Genomic DNA, 15886 nt, shown 5'->3' with positions numbered 1-15886 from the left:
CGTTTGGACGGCCTACATCAGGTTCAGCTGACGACAAGTTCACTTGAAAACCCCAAGTAGTATCGTGCGGCATCGCTATTGCCACCGTTCTTCCTTCATGCTCGAGCCTGACGACCTTGGTTTCTCGATCATAATCGAACTCGAAACCATGCTCCATAGCCAACCGAGGCGAGAGAAGCCCGGCTTCTCTTGGAACGTAGAACATGTCGTTTAGTTAGAGCTCAACTTGCTCTCCGTCGACCTCAATTATCAGCGCAACCGTTCCTACTCCAGCAATGTGCGACGCGAGTAGAGGAGTGACGCCGTGCACGCTCTGAGACTCAGTAGAGTCTTCCGTGAAAGCACAAAAGTCTTCTCTGTTGCCAGTCAGGTGAGTGTTCGAAGCAGTATCAAAATACCACGAGCCACCTCCAATATCATGTGCTCGATCGTATATCATTGATGAGCGTCTGCTTAAACGGCCTTGGGGTCACCTTGGAAGTTCCGTCGACGAAGAGGGTGACACCTTCGTACCTCATTAACCGCATGAGGTCTGGATGAGCGAAGCCGAGCATTCGCCGGTACTGCTGGTGGATCGTGTACGTCACATTGAACTGGAGAAAGTTTCGCTGGTCCGTTGGTGAGACAGTACGCGCCCAGTCTTCTTCAATCGCGCGAAAAACATCACCTCCCGTGGCGTCTCTGCGTAGTCTCTTGATCTGGGTTACAGCCTCCGTCTTGGCGAAAAACCGTACGCCGACCAACTCACCGTGCTTGCGCATCATCTAGTCACGGGCGTTGGCCCAAATACGAGAAGGTGGGAGTCGGTGCTCCTCCAGTGCATGCACGTCGATCAGCTTACGCATCTCCTCTCGCACGTCGATCTCTCGAGCTGTCACACGAGTACATGTGTGCTTGCCCGTAGAGACGACCTCACCGGTCTCGCCGTCCGATGCACTCGGCCGCACAATCAGCCGCGCCTTGCATCCACAGACCTTGTTCTTGCTGCACACGTAGTAGCGAGTTCCGTTACAGCTCTTGTTCTTGTAGTAGTATCGGGAGCCTTGGAATTCCATTGTTCGTTGCGGCTTCAATATGTATAGTAGCACGAGAGGCGAGGAGCGGAGCCTGGAGAGGTTAAGCGGAGCGTTGCGGGGCTTGTAATGACTGGGGAGACCATTTGAGAATGCGGTGTTGATTGATGAGGCACGACACACTTTAGCAGAGCATCAACAACGCAGATAGTCTATATAAGTGGGCAGGGACGACGCAGACAAGGTCAAGAAGACGAGAATGCTATTTCTGAAGGCTGAATGGGGTCACAAACAATGACCGAGGACTGACGAATTAAGGTTTTGGGTAGTTTTCTCAATATGGTGTTAGGAACACCAATCTAACGTATTTGAGGTAAATAACGGTCAATGTATAATAAATAAACAACGGTAATTTACGTTATGCAAGTTTTAGGCTAATAACTAGCCATCCGCTGAGCCGTAAGCTGCGTCACTTATAGAGGTGTGACTGTACAACAATAATTGCAAAATAGTTTGGTAAACTACGCAATATGTAATATATGCTGCGGGTCTGGCCTTATCGGTATTACCGGTTTCTTTCCAAGTCGTTTACGTACGCAACACTAACGTGTGTATATTTGATGTGGCACGCTCTCCCGCCACCACAGTTTACTGCCATCGTGGCTCACGGCAATGGAGACTGCGGACAAGGACCCGCTGCCCGTTGACGCAGACGAAGTGATTGGCGCCAGCCAGAGCTCGAGCCAAAGCACGGAGGCGTCGGTGACGAACTCGCAGGTCAGCGAGGTGACTGATGCCAAGCAGAGGGAGGAGGATGCCGAGATGCCGCTAGCGGCTGCCGAGCAGTCGGGAAACGTAGAGAAGGAGGCGGAGGCGGATTCCAACAAGGAGAAACGTGTAGCGTATGTGTCGGCTAAGAAGAACGAGGAAGATGCGGGAATGACGGGGCCTAGTGATGTGGCAGCTGAGAAGAACGAGGAAGGGACCAAGACGAAGGAGGACGAGCCTGCTGCTGACAGCGCAGAAGCCAAGGAGAATGGCATTGCGGGGGTGGAGGCAGCTGAAAGTGACATGGAGATGACGGATGGACGGAAGGATGAAGAATCAAAGAGCGAAGGCAACGAAGCAACGAAGGAGACTCCAGCTTCTGAGGAAAATAAGGTTGACGACGACGAGGCTATGGAAGAGTCTTCGCAGCCTGCGGCTGCAGCTCCCGAGTCTCCAAATAAAGCTCCTTCCTCTCTGAGTGAAAAGGTCGTGACTCCTGCGAAGTATGCTGCTGCGACTGAGGCGAAAGCGAATGAGGCCGCTGAGGTTGCGGATGCAAAGGCATCGGATCAGGCTGCTGATGTTGAAGATTCCATTAACCAGGATGAATTGTCGAGTCCCAGGCGCAAGAAACCGGTGGAGTCTTGGGCTGAAACGAGCAATGGGGTCGCTACACCAGCACAACCTGCTGCTAAAAAACAAAAGGTGGATGGAATCGATGCGAATATATCTGAAAAGGATGCTAGTGATGCCGCGAAAGACGCTTCTTCGCCGCCCCTAATGATCTCCCGGGACGATATGGCAAAGATGGAAGAGGACAGCGGTCGGCTCAAGTTTGATGTGATTACGAACGATGGTACGGATGAGCACATAATCCAACTTACCACGTTGAAGAATATCTTCGCGAAACAGCTTCCAAAGATGCCAAAGGAGTACATCGTGCGGCTAGTTTTCGACAAGAACCACAAGTCGATGCTTATTCTCAAGAATGGCACCCACGTGATTGGCGGCATCTGTTACCGCCCGTTTGAAAAGAACCACTTTGCAGAGATTGCGTTCTGCGCCATCAACGCTTCGGACCAAGTGAAAGGATACGGCACACGACTGATGAATCATCTGAAAGAGTATGTCAAGACCAAGAACATTACACACTTCCTCACTTATGCCGACAACTACGCTATTGGCTACTTCAAGAAGCAGGGGTTCACTAAAAGTGTGTCTATGGCTCGACCGAACTGGTATGGTTACATCAAGGACTATGACGGCGGAACTCTGATGGAGTGCACAATCCACACCCAGATCAACTATTTAAGGATCACCTCAATGATTCACATGCAGCGCAAGGTACGCTAGGGCTTCGTCTTCTGCAAGATAGGTGGTGTGCTTGCTGGGCAGACAATTGGCTGACTTTTACAAATGATGATTTTGCAGGCAATTCAAGACAAGATCAGAGAGCGTTCTAAATCCCAGACCGTGTATCCTGGCTTGACAAAGTTTGCCGAAGGCAGGCTGATGGATATCTACATGGTTCCTGGCGTCAGTAAGTGGCATGCTGCATACGAACGCACTTAAGTCGGCTGGGTATGCATTGCTGACATGTTATCCGATGTCAACAGAGGAAGCTGGATGGTCGCAAGCAGTGATTCGAAACAACCGTATCGGGTGGGTACTGGTTTGCTCATCTAGCAGCGTCAGTCGGCAGAGTTTCTAATTTTCTTGGTGCTGATTTGTTCACGCAGAACGCGTGACCAAGGCAGCCTGAAGTCACAACTCTCGCAGCTCCTGAAGGCGGTGTCGAACCACCGCAGTGCGTGGCCCTTCCACGAGCCCGTGGACACCTCCGTCGTCGTAGACTACCTCGACCACATCAAGGAGCCCGTGGACCTCCAGCTCATCAGCAAGCGCATCGACAGCGGGACCTACCTCTCCAAGGCGACGTTCAAGGCGGACCTGGAAAAGATGTGCGACAACTGCATGACCTACAACACCCCCGACACCAACTACTACAAGTACGTCAGAATTTGTCCCCCAAACGTTTGTCAACTAACCTTTGTCAATGTTGTACCCGCCAGGGCCGCCATCGATCTCCGAGAGTTCATCCAGTCTCGAATCCAGGTTAGAGATCACATGTAGATGTAGTAGTAACCAGGCAGCACTACCCATCCGCATGGGACAGCAAGCTTGTAATACAGTTCTCTGCTTCTTAACCCCAAAGCAAGCAACGTTGTCTTGAAACGTCTTAAGTACGATCACATACGGTATCTCATAATCCAGACTTCGATAATGGCGAGGCAGAGCGACGAGGCTGTGGACTTGGACGACATCGACTTCGATGAGCTGGACGACTACCTGGAGCTGTTCCAGCAGGACGGCGTGATCAAGGAGGCGCTGTCCAAGGGCGTGGACCTGCGCGAGTACGCGCAGCAGATTGAGGAGGAGCTGCGCGCGGCTGAGGCGGCGTCTGTGGCCCAGTACGTCATGAAGTCCGCGGACATCGTGGAGTTGCACGACGAGGTGCAGGACTGCGACAATCTATTGGCCAAAATGCAGGAGATGCTGCTGGGCTTCCAGGCCGACCTGGGTGGCATCAGCGACGAGATCCGCCACCTGCAGGACGAGTCCATCGGCATGAACGTCAAGCTCAAGAACCGCCGGGAGACGGAGGAGAAGCTGCAGACGTACCTTGACCAGGTTGCGGTGGCCCCGTCACTGGTTAAAACCATCGACGAGGGGGAGGTGAACGAGACCTATCTCCACGCTCTCGTGACGCTCAATGGGAAGCTGCGCTACGCAGCGTTGAGTGAACCGGATGCGACGGGCTCCAGCTTCGACCTCGTGCCCTCGCAGACTGCAGCGTTCTCAGATGTGGACACCCAGCTCAAGAAGCTGCAGGTGCGGGCAATTGCTCGGATCAGAGAGTTCTTGCTGGCCAAAATGAACGAGATCAAGAAGCCCAAGACCAACGTGCAGATGGTGCAGCAGAATACGCTACTGCCCATGAAATACCTGGTGACGTTCTTGGCGGATAACGCGCCGGAGGTGGAGGAGGAGTTCCGGGAAGTGTACGCCGAGGCCATGAGCAAGACGCTGGTGAATGTGTTCCGATCGTACCACACGGGGCTCATGAAGTTCCATGAGGAGGTGGCGACACGCACGGATGTGATTGTTGTGGATGAGCAGTCGTTGAAGGGAATCTTCAGTTCTCGAGTGAACTTGAGCAAGCGCAACGATACGTTCTCTGTTACTGAGCGCGAAAAGGTTTTGGAGACCGCATCGGCGCCTCCGTTGATTCTGCACGTAGCTCAGCAGGAAGGGCTGAAGCTGCCGTATGAAGCTGTTTTTCGCAACGTGCAACAGCACCTGATGGACTCGGCTACGTCGGAATACCTCTTCCTCATTGAATTTTTCAAGCCAAGCAATCAGCAGGAAAATGTATTCCGCAGTCGAGACCTCTTCCTGCGTGTATTCGCTAAAACATTGTCGCTGTGTCTCGAAAACATGGAGAATTACCTCTTCACGTGCTACGATGCCATCGGACTCCTGCTTATGATTCGCCTCACCTACGCACAGCGGTTGGTCATGGAGAAGCGCCGCATTCCGTGTCTAGATGCATACTTCGATCGAGTGTCATTGTTGCTGTGGCCACGATTTAAGGCCGTATTTGATCTCAATCTGATGAGCGTGAAGAATGCGAAAGTGAAGAAAATCGGGCCCATCGACCTCCACCCTCACTTTGTCATTCGTCGTTATGCCGAGTTCGCGTCCTCCATTCTCAGTTTGAGTTTGTACACTCAGCAAGGCCAGTCTTCCAAGGCAGGAGGTGACGACTCTGCCATCTCTAGCGCTCAGATGCACGAAAATGGCGCAGGCGACATGGTGCTCAACAACTTGACTGTCATGCGCGACGAGATCCTGGTTTTGCTGGCTCGGCTGTCCGAGCAGCACACGAATGCCAAGGATAAGTGTGTGTTCCTGATCAACAACTACGACCTCGTGCTTACACATTTTGAGGAGCGACGCGTTATCTCTGACGAGACATCAAAGTTTGAAGAGCTCCTTGCTGGACAGCGCGAGAAGTTCGTTGAAGAGGAGCTCATGGCGTACTACGTGAAGCTGATTCAATTTGTTCGGCAACACGAACAAATCACGCTAGGAAAGGGCGCAAGCGGAACAGCGTCTACAGGGAGTCCACAGGTTGACACGGCACAGATCGAGAAAATTGTGCGTGAATTTGCAGGAACTTGGAAAGCGGGGATTGAAAAGATGAACGGCAACGTGATGACGTATTTCTCCAACTTCCGCAATGGTATGGAAATTCTCAAACAAGTATTGACGCAGCTTCTGCTCTATTACACGCGTTTCGTGGAGATCATCAAGCGGAGCTACCAGCGACCTCCTCCTTTCAACTCGGAGATTGTCACGACACAGGAGATTCTGTACGAAATCAAGAAGTATAGTCGATCCTTTTAGGTTGACCCTCAAGAAAGGTAAGGAAGATCAAGTTGATTCTTGTAATCAATTGCACGAGTTTAAATGTGCAACGTTGTAGGTGCAGAATTGAGCCACGTGCTAACCTCTACCTTCCCTAAACTTCGTCGAGTTGCTACATGTATCGTTTTCTGGTTCCTCTAAAGTCCAACCATAATTGGTGTCGGGTCGATGTTGTAGCCCAGCACAAGCACAATGAGGCTGTAGCCTAGGGTGACGATCAAAGCCATTGAAACGAGCGAAAAGGTCACACCCACGCGCAGGAAGTCTTTCACCTCCAGGTACGGTTGGCCGTGGTCATCCAGAACCAGCAGCGAGTTAATGTTCGGGAAGGACGAGAACGGAAGAGCCATGGCTGTATTAAAAAAAAATGAGCGTTAGGACAAGCAAAAACATATCAACCAGTAGAGTACGCATATCATCCGTACCAGCTGAGATCGCCAGCGCGCAGCAGATCACTGGAATATGAGGGTGTCCGATCTGGATTGCCATCTGCACGATTATCGGCAAAAGGATGATCGAAGCAACCGTGTGCGAGACGAACGTAGTAAGGCAAATCACAAGACTGCATAGGGACACGGTAACCATCCACACGTTCCCGGATGGTAGCGCGTGAATAACTGACTTGCTAAGTGTGTCAAGCAGACCCGATCGTTGCACAGCCTGTAGGGTGTCATGGAGGAAACAAGGTCAGCATATGCATATTGGTGAATCAGTAAAACGCAACAAGAGAGTTTAGACGTACATCTCCCAAGACGTTGCCACCACCAATCAGGAAAAGGATATGCCATGAGAACGAGTTGAAGTCAAACTGGCTTAGCATGCCTGTGCCGAACATCACAAACTACAGGCAAGACAAAAGTATCAGTGATCGTTCAAGAAACATGAACCATAGTGATATCAATCAAGGACGCACCATGAACATCATCGAGATAATGCCTAAGTCACCGAATGTTGCGCTTGTCACCGAGAATGAGGCCCACAAGAAAATCGTAAGTAGTGTCAGCGAAATAACAACAACGTGAAGCCTGCTGATCTTCTGTTTCTGGTCGTAGACGATCTGAGGGATGTAGGTAGCGTCCTGGGGATCCATCACCCACAACAAGAACAGCCAGCACTGTTATGCAAAACCAAATGTTGGGTTAGTTACGTCGTCTCGTCCTACAAGAGAAAAATGTATGCCATCAGCAGCTTACCAAGATCGTGCCAACGGTGCAGAAAGGAACAGCCATTGCCATCCACTGACCAAAGGTAACGGTATACCCAGCCTTCTCCAAAAAGGACACGGCCAGCGTGTTCTGTAGCGAAGAAATTGGGGTCATCATACCTCCCAGGTTGCAGGCGAAGGCCAACCCAATCAGAAGCGTCTTCACATAGGTGCTATTCGTCGGGAAATCCCGAATAATTGGGAGCAAAACCTTGAAATGCGAGAAGCCACGGTCAAGTTGGAACTAAAGGCAAAAGCACAATTGCGAAGTCGCCAGGCTACGTTCACTTACCGACACACACAGCACAGGCGCAGTGTGGTTACTAATCCACATCGATAGGAACAATCCCATAAGCATGATTGCCAGCAGGAACAAGTTCGGGCGCTTCTTGAACCGCCGTTGCAGAAAAGCAGCGATGTACAGCTCAATTTGGCACTTAGCAAATGCCGCTGAGATAGAGTAACTAACAAGTCCCCAACATCACAATCAACATGTCAGCCATGGATCCTCCACACAATTCCCAATGCCCAACAAAGCGTACCCGCCCATAATCAGAATAGTCGTGTGGTTCACAAGCATCGACATCACTTCTTTTGCTGATTGCTCTGATGATTCGACAGCAGCAATACATGATGTCAGACCATAAATTCACCACATCGTTGGTGGAAAAAGTACGTACTCGAAGTCAGCAGTGTGTCGGGGTGTGCCTTGTCATTCAAGATACGCATAAACACCACAAGCGGTGGAACAAGTAACGCCGTGGCAAAGTACGGAAGTGCTTCCGTCACCCACAACGCCGTAATGAAAACCAGCATTGCCAGACATCGCTGCTGCACGTCCTCCCCTGCAAAACAACACACGATACATTTGAGCACGTACGATCTCCAATGCAGCACTTCCTTAGTGCAGTCAGGAGGAGGTTCTTCCTACCCTTCGGAGTGATGCGAACCATCAGCAAGAACACAAAAAGCGCCACGGAGATGCAGAAAGGAACAAGTTTCACCTAGGGATGCACAAAGAAGGCCAACATTCAGTACAGAAGCTTCCCTGTAATACCAAAATGCGAAAGTGACTTACTTTGCGAAGCAGCGAATTCTGGTCGCCCTGCATTCGGCGCATTCGGCGTTCCATGTTCCCGGCCTCCAATTTGTCCCTACCAAACAGTTCCATTTCGCGTTGTCAATATAACTCCTTTAATCCAGCCAACATGATATTCTGCATACTTCGAGGTAAGTCCAAACACGCGACCCAGGAGATCATCAATGTCACCCGACGAGTAAAAGCGCTCATTGGACAGCCGTTGCATGAACGCCTCCTGCGTGCACGACTTGATCGTCTTGTCGAACTGCACCAGCCAACCAACCAGCCATCAGCTACCGACACCGCCTCAAAATCTTAAAATTCAGCGCACCTTCTTGACAATCTTACGGAAGCCCGAGTGATTGATCTGCACGAACGTGCGCAGATCGACGAGCGTGTCGTAAATCTCCTGCAGCGCCGCAAACCCGTGGTCGGCTACAGCAGCAACAACCAAAAGAAGAATCAGCATCTCATCCCCCTCAAATCTCGCGAGAAGAGGACGGCCAACAACTTACCCTGCGAGTGGGTCCTGGAGCGTGTGTGCACGTGTCCAGTGGCCGTCTGCTCATCCGCTAGCATGGCCTCGAACTCCCCCACCGAGTGCTGCAGCGTCACGACCTTGCCCACGTAGAAGTCGTTGACGATCTTGAGGTTGGCGTCCAGCACCTCCCAAAACTGATCCTTGGCGTCCTGCACCTCGTCCACTACAGCCTTGAGCAGTGGGTGCGTCTCGTCCACCACCTGCAGCTGCACGTCGCCCGTGGCGCTGTGGTCCATTTTCTGCTGCAGCTTCTGTTGTTTGTTCTGCTTCTTCTCCAGCTCGAACGCCACGCGCTTGATGAGCCTCTTGAGCCGCTTGTACTGCACATAGTTATCGCGCCACTCCGGGTTCGCCGAGATCTCCAGCTGCTTACCGAACTTCATGGCTGCCTCAAGCGGGGTGGCTGCAGTGCTGCTGGCCGGGCGGTTTGGCTAATGGCTCAGCAAATGAGACGGCGGGAAGTAAAACGGGCGTTGAAGCGCATGATCAGCAACTTAAATTAGTTGAAGCAACTTAGTATATGCTGTCGAGCTTTCGCCTGCTGCGAGTGGTGGGTTTCCGCCATCCAAAAAGGAGCGTGTTTTGTCCAGCGCCGACTAACGTGCGTACAACGAGATTCGCGCTGCTATCGTTGCTGCATCTAGCGGGCGGCGTAGATACTCAGACTAAGTTGCCCGTGGTGCGTCCAGAAGCTAAAGTTGTACATAGTGGTGTGGCGCACACCAAGAAATTGTGAGACACTCACCTCGGCCATTTTGACCACAGCAGCCATGGCGTTCCGACGCGACGTGATGCCGCTGGACAAGATGGTGCTCAAGTTCATCGCCAAGGCGCCGCGGCAGCTGGGCGTGATCCTCAACGAGAAGACGCTGGAGCGTGCGCACCGCATCGGGAAGCCGGCCAAGTCGCGCACGCACAGGGCCAAGCAGGAGGTCATCCGAGCGCTGCTGCGTGGTGGGCGCCTGGGCGACGACACGCTGCCCGCCAGCTTTTTTCACGCCAGCATGACGCGCGTCGAGATCATCGGCGCCAAGATATCCACCCAGTTCATCGAGATGGTGCGGCGGTTGATGCTGGGGAAAGGGAGAGGAGAGAGATTGACGGATGGATGTGTCATTGGCTGTTTGTGCCTTTTAGCTGTCCAAGATTTGTCCGAAGCTGCACTCGGTGAATTTCTCGGGTTGTTTTCGACTCACGGATGACGCCATTGAGCTGCTGCTGAAGAATTGTCCTGGTACGCACTGTTTTGGAGGGATTCGGTGGGTTTGTGTGTCTGACAATGTTGGGTTTGTGGATTGCTGTAGATATTAAGGATCTCAACATTGAGAACTGCCGCAAATTGACGGACGTGACGCTGGATCATTTGCGCAAATTCGCTCCGAAGCTGCAGGTTTGTAAATATTGCTTGTTCAAGTGAACGAGGTGGAGGTATTTTAACGCATTTTGTGCTCGGTTGGGTGGTTTTAGAGCATTGATGTGGGCGGAAACTTCAACATGACCATCCAGGGCATCACAAAGCTTATCGAAAAGCACCCGAACCACTCCAAGTTTGCCCGGGTGCACATCTCGGGCCACCCGGCGACGGATCAGTACGTGCTTAATGAGGACTATGCAAAACGTGTATTGTGATGCTCACGCGTTTTGGTTATTACTTCGTAGGACAATCAAGATTATCATGGCAAAGTGCCGGAAGCTGCACAGCTTAAGTGTCGGCTATTGCGCCATCTCCGATGAGGCCTTGATTTCGTTGCTCAAGAAACGAGAATCGGTATCTCGCTTGTGCTTGCACTGGAACATAGCGATCACGTACGTTTCGTTTGAGAAACCCACTTTATGCTGCGTTCGTGCAGCTCACTTGTTTGCGTTATGGTTCTAGTGACCAACTGCTTCGCTATCTCGGATCTGAGGCTCGAAACTTGCAGGAGCTGAACCTTTGTGGCGTCAAGAGCGTCTCGGCTGACGTAAGTATCTTTGACAATGCCTTGCCTGGTCTACCATGACTGATTCCGTCGTCCTTGTTATTATTCCTTGCGAATTGTGTAGGCCATCGTTGCTGCCATCCATGCAAAAAATGGTGCAAGAACCGATTTGTTAGACCTGGTAGTGCCGCAGCCTTCTCCCGATGAGAATCCTGAACCGGAGCGGAAGCGCCTCAAGAAGATCGACTTTCGCTACACAACGTAGGTCGCATCATTTGGCATGGTGGTGTGAAACGGAGTAGCTAACGGTGACCATGTTTGTGTTATTCTAATAGTATCACCAAGGAAGCCGCCGCAGCTGTGAAAGAGCGCTATCCTGAGCTCCAAGTAACGTTTTGATGCACAAGCATCGCCAGATGCCATGGTTCCGTGCAGCAATACACTTTCCGTGTGAAGTTTTGTTCGTGTTATTCGCTTTTATCAATCACGCAACATGAATTATACGCGCATATCGTTGTCCCTACTCCATGCCATCGTCGTCCACCTCATCCCCCGCGAAATAAATATCACGGCCAGCAGTCTGCTCATCACCGTCCAGGCTAGTACACAGAGTGATGGCCAGCAGTAGCTTCTCCCTCATGGCCTCCTCGCTAGAGTACACAGGTAGCTCGATGTTGAAAAAACACGTGTCGGCCTTGGGGAGGAGTGCATCGTGGTTAACCCCATCGCCCTGCGGAGGGGCCTTGATGAGTAGGCGCGTATGCGTCCGATCAAACTCAGCGTCATCGGCGGGCAGGGTGTCCTGCCCCCACGCAAAGTTAATAAACCGTCGTTTGTTCTCCTCGCTAAAACTCGAAAGTACCTTCCAGAACGTGTCAAGGTGCGGGAACTGCTCTGGACTCATACCAGAAGAGTAGCGCGTGTGACGCTTAAGCAGCTTAACGTCGATTTCAAGGCTGCCACTGACCCATTGCTGAAGCTCAGACCACACACATATTTGCAGCAGCTGAACAGGCACAATCTTGCCAAGGCCACGCAGCATAGCATCCACCTGAGGTTTGCACTCCTGTAAGCGAGTCGCTTTGACGAGGCGAATGTACTCTTTGACGTTTGCCTTCGTCACTGGAAGGTGTTCCCCGCCAGCCTTTAGTTCCACAACAGTACCGTCGCTTAGAGTCGTCGTGAACGAATCGTACAGGATCTCGTCAGGGTCGTCAATAGAAGCGGAAGCTAGTTCCTCGAGGAATTTAAGGCTTTCGCACAGGGAATGGTCCACACTCTCGAGATCTGCAAGTACGAGATTTTGCTTTACCAGCATTTTCCACACCAGTGGTGCGAGGCGAAGGTTCAGTCGCACACCTGTCCGCAGGCAGCAGCCCATTAAAATCCCTACAAACTCGAACATTTGCAGCAACTCTTTAGACGTGCTGCTAGGCTTCGGCATATAGCGCTCCCTAAACTCCCCAGCCTTCATCACATTGTTTTGTGTCGGGATGAACAGCGGGTTGCCACTAGCGAGTAACTCATTCGAGACATCATTAAAGAGTTGGCGGTATGGGCCCCCTTCACCGACAACGTTTTCGCCCGCAAAAATGACGATAAACGACACGAATGGGTCACTCGCACCCGTGGGTCGCTTGGCGCGAAGTAAAGATGGGGGTATAACGCTAAGCTGCTCCATTGTTGCTGCGAACAGAGATCTCTTAGGATCGCGTAGGGCTGACAACGAAGCCGACGCCTCCGAAGCGCTGGCATTAATGCCTCCTCGCTTGCCTGCAACTTTCCGCCGATCAATAGTCACCATGGGTCTCTTAGCATTCGTGTCAACGAAAACTGAGTGCGCCAACGTAGTGTTATCTTGTGTCTGTGCAAAGAAGCGAATTTTTACACCTGGGAAGATCAGCTGTCGAATAGATACAATCCGACTGCGTAGCGAGCTCGGATCACTCCACGGGCGAAGGCTTACGAGAGGTAAAGCTGCCGCCAATAATCTGTTGAGAGATTGGAGAACGGCAAGTCTGAGCCGTAAGTCTCTCGTTTTAAGTGAAGAGAGAAGTGAGTATACGTGCGCGTGCTTTGCGGTCAAATGGCTTGGGCACAACTCCGTTAGCATGAGTACACCCATCCTCCCGCTTAGTTCCCGGCATACTGCAATTAGTTGGCAATCCATCTGATGTGTCCACTTTGCTTGCGCTTCCATTGCATCATCCATCGAAGCGTAGTGGCTGAGCTCGAATTGAAGGTCATACCCCGACGAGCGCATCCACTTATACACCGCAAGAGGTTTCTGCTCTACCTCTGCCACAGCATCCTCTGACACAAATTTGTTCAATCGCTCCTCGGTAGGCAAGTTGTCCCACAAACAGTCTGTCTTCACGCCAACCATCCTAGCGAATGCATCCACTGTAACTTTGCTTTCGGGTGATGAGAAGTACTGAGCGGTCTCTCGTTGAAGAATGCCGCGAAGCTCTGGAGCCATAACGCCCTCATTGGTCGTAACACTTCGGGGTGTTCTCAGGAAGAACCGGTCACATAGGAATTGTGCCACTTGTGAGGGCACTTCATTCGTTTCATCAGCGACGCGAACCATTTCAACAAACCGAGCAGCACTCAACTTGTACGGCATCGCTCCGGTAGAGTCACGATCACACGGCACGACATCACATTCACCTTGGTCATCGTGGTTATCTTCGGGTCTACTGATTGGTGAGGATTCTTGCGGAGGAACCAGATCAGAACTTCGCTCCATTGTGCACGCTTCACAGTTCGAATCTGCCCAACTGTTTACAAATGTGCAAGTTGGGCAAGACCAACCACTCGCAACGACATCTTGCGAGGAGCCTGCTGATTGTTCGGTGGTGTGGGTCTGTGATTGGACCTGCACTTCTCGAGCCAGATTCGCCAGCTCTGGTGGAATCGGAGAGCCGCACGCGGCACACTCCACTTCCGAAAGAGAATTTTCTAATGTACACACACTGCAAGCCCACACATCGTCACCAGGTCCCGCTCCATCCCCAGAATAGCTGTCACTCCCGTCGTTTGATTTACTACTGCAGCTGTCAGGGGGTCGACAAACGGCTTCAATTTTGGTGAGCAATTCCGTATCCTCCGTTGAAGCAATCCCTCCCTCAAACTCAAGCGTTTCCTTCGGAATTCGGGCTAGCAAGTTCGTAATAACATCAGCTCGACCAATATCCACCATAGCGTATCCTAGTGTTAGTCCTTCGTTGTCAACAGGCATATAAAGGATATTGGAAACGATGCCAAAACGCGTTACTGCTGCAGCAGAATACACGTTCTGGTCATCCGATTCGCCACACTCCTCTAGCGCTAAGTGCACAAGAAATCGTGACATGGTCGCTTCCAAGCCAGCAATATTCGAGGTGCGAGGCATGTTCTGCAAAAAAATAATCCTTTCACTGAACAAGTCATGAGAAACAAACGCATCGTGCGCTGTCTGGATTTCCCGAATCGGAGCGCGACCGCAATAGATACGTTTGAAAGCATCAGGTGTCGCAACCTCCCGTTTTCCTTGCGCCAAGACGCGTGAAAACACTGCCATCCGCACAAATTCTTTCCACCACGCGCCGCCAAGTATTGATGATGATCCACCTTTCAGAGACGAAACTTCCTCAATCAACGAAATGAGCTCAGCTAGCTGCTGCGTGTGCTGCGAGTAGAGCCCCTTCTGGGTGGTACGCTCGTTGTCGTACACAAAAGTCAGTTCTTTCACTAACCCCGACAGCTTTGCGATTGGAACGGCGTGCATAGCTCCCTTGCCCAGAGCGAAATTGATCAGTTTTGCAGTGATTTGGTAAACAGCGGTCTTTGCCGTTGACGGTAGGCAAACAGTCGTTGCAATGAGATACTCCACCAAAGCATTCAAGGCAGTAGTTAATACCGTTTCCACTTCGTAATGGGAGAGTTGTACTGACAACAGCTTCTGGTAGATCTCCTCGCACAACCATAAAGCCAACCCAAAATCAGCCGTGAAAGGATCCACTCGAAACTTGTACCGCGCGTACGTGCCCTGGGACATTCGGACATAGCATTTTTCACCTGGAACCACAAGCGGTGGGAGGTAGCTCAATCCATGTTTATCTCCGAAGTAGCCAAACAAGCGATCTGAGCAGCGCTCATCGCGGAAAAACTCGAGACAGCTTCCTGCAGGTAGATCCATAAGCACAGGATGAACTGCAAACGACAGCACTAAGCAGGTCGCGCCAGGCACGTGAATCTGGACCATTGGTTGCGGTGGGCTGTCGCTCGTAACCATGAATGACCTACTTCGCAGGAAGGCACTGGATAAATCAAGGCTGGTATTTAACTCAGCCAGCAGTGCTTCCATCAGCAGGTATCGATACTTCCGTATAGAAAGCGCCGGAAGTACTTCTGGCTGCTGTAGTTTTGGCTGAGTTGGTTTTAGCGACGTGCTAGATCCACTCAAAGGTGGTGATAGGGATGAAGAAGCCGAAGCAGCAACGGAGGAAGTGGTACCACCGGATGCAGCAGCAAGTTTACCAGCGATATCTCTTTGTTTTCCGCGCTTCTTGTGCTTCTTTGCTGGTACCGTCACCATGACGCTGGCGTTTTCATTGTAAGACGTGGACCTGTCCATGACTGGAGGAGGGGGACTCGCAGCAGCACGTTCGAATTGTTTGTTCAGCACTGCCTGTAATATGGTGAGCAATGAAGATCTTGAAGACACTTTTGGCCGCAAGTAAAGATGTCTGCCGCTTTCTGTGGGTCCTCCCAAAGTTGGATCAGACACAATACTTATTTCAGAAGACAGTACTTTCTCCGGACACCCTAGATCTGCTGCCGCTGCAAGCCTAAGCAGATCAGCTAGGTTATAGCTGTTCACCAGGT

At 51.5% G+C, this 15886-nt stretch overlaps 6 protein-coding genes across 6 annotated transcripts; 3 read left to right on the top strand and 3 right to left on the bottom strand.

Moving 5' to 3' along the window:
* Positions 1-764: 764 nt before the first annotated feature.
* Positions 765-1055, bottom strand: KRP23_3571 (uncharacterized protein; the record flags this gene model as incomplete). Its single annotated transcript, XM_067888437.1, has 1 exon — positions 765-1055. The coding sequence occupies one exon, from the start codon at positions 1053-1055 to the stop codon at positions 765-767; it is 291 nt and encodes a 96-aa protein (XP_067747681.1).
* Positions 1056-1685: 630 nt separating this feature from the next.
* Positions 1686-3914, top strand: KRP23_3570 (Histone acetyltransferase GCN5; the record flags this gene model as incomplete). The annotated part of the gene is made up of 5 exons (XM_067888436.1): positions 1686-3125; positions 3213-3321; positions 3398-3443; positions 3521-3790; positions 3854-3914. The coding sequence occupies 5 exons, from the start codon at positions 1686-1688 to the stop codon at positions 3912-3914; spliced, it is 1926 nt and encodes a 641-aa protein (XP_067747680.1).
* A 150-nt stretch (positions 3915-4064) lies between these two features.
* KRP23_3569 (Vacuolar protein sorting-associated protein 52 A) lies at positions 4065-6251 on the top strand (the record flags this gene model as incomplete). The annotated part of the gene is made up of 1 exon (XM_067888435.1): positions 4065-6251. One exon carries the CDS (start codon positions 4065-4067, stop codon positions 6249-6251), a length of 2187 nt encoding a protein of 728 aa, XP_067747679.1.
* A 158-nt stretch (positions 6252-6409) lies between these two features.
* Positions 6410-9481, bottom strand: KRP23_3568 (putative transporter C3B8.04c; the record flags this gene model as incomplete). The annotated part of the gene is made up of 13 exons (XM_067888434.1): positions 6410-6624; positions 6698-6932; positions 7015-7113; positions 7186-7386; positions 7466-7687; positions 7769-7940; positions 8019-8082; positions 8157-8321; positions 8408-8480; positions 8555-8630; positions 8701-8822; positions 8889-8992; positions 9073-9481. The coding sequence occupies 13 exons, from the start codon at positions 9479-9481 to the stop codon at positions 6410-6412; spliced, it is 2157 nt and encodes a 718-aa protein (XP_067747678.1).
* Positions 9482-9868: 387 nt separating this feature from the next.
* Positions 9869-11416, top strand: KRP23_3567 (F-box protein; the record flags this gene model as incomplete). Its single annotated transcript, XM_067888433.1, has 8 exons — positions 9869-10156; positions 10236-10332; positions 10403-10488; positions 10566-10687; positions 10758-10904; positions 10975-11059; positions 11142-11278; positions 11353-11416. The coding sequence occupies 8 exons, from the start codon at positions 9869-9871 to the stop codon at positions 11414-11416; spliced, it is 1026 nt and encodes a 341-aa protein (XP_067747677.1).
* A 121-nt stretch (positions 11417-11537) lies between these two features.
* KRP23_3566 (putative E3 ubiquitin-protein ligase HERC1) lies at positions 11538-12698 on the bottom strand (the record flags this gene model as incomplete). The annotated part of the gene is made up of 1 exon (XM_067888431.1): positions 11538-12698. The coding sequence occupies one exon, from the start codon at positions 12696-12698 to the stop codon at positions 11538-11540; it is 1161 nt and encodes a 386-aa protein (XP_067747676.1).
* Between the last annotated feature and the right edge of the window lie 3188 nt (positions 12699-15886).

Source organism: Phytophthora ramorum (assembly GCF_020800215.1).
Source record: "Phytophthora ramorum isolate Pr-102 chromosome Unknown Phyram_PR-102_s0003, whole genome shotgun sequence".
NCBI lineage: Eukaryota > Oomycota > Peronosporomycetes > Peronosporales > Peronosporaceae > Phytophthora > Phytophthora ramorum.
This window is presented reverse-complemented; position numbering and strand designations above follow the sequence as displayed.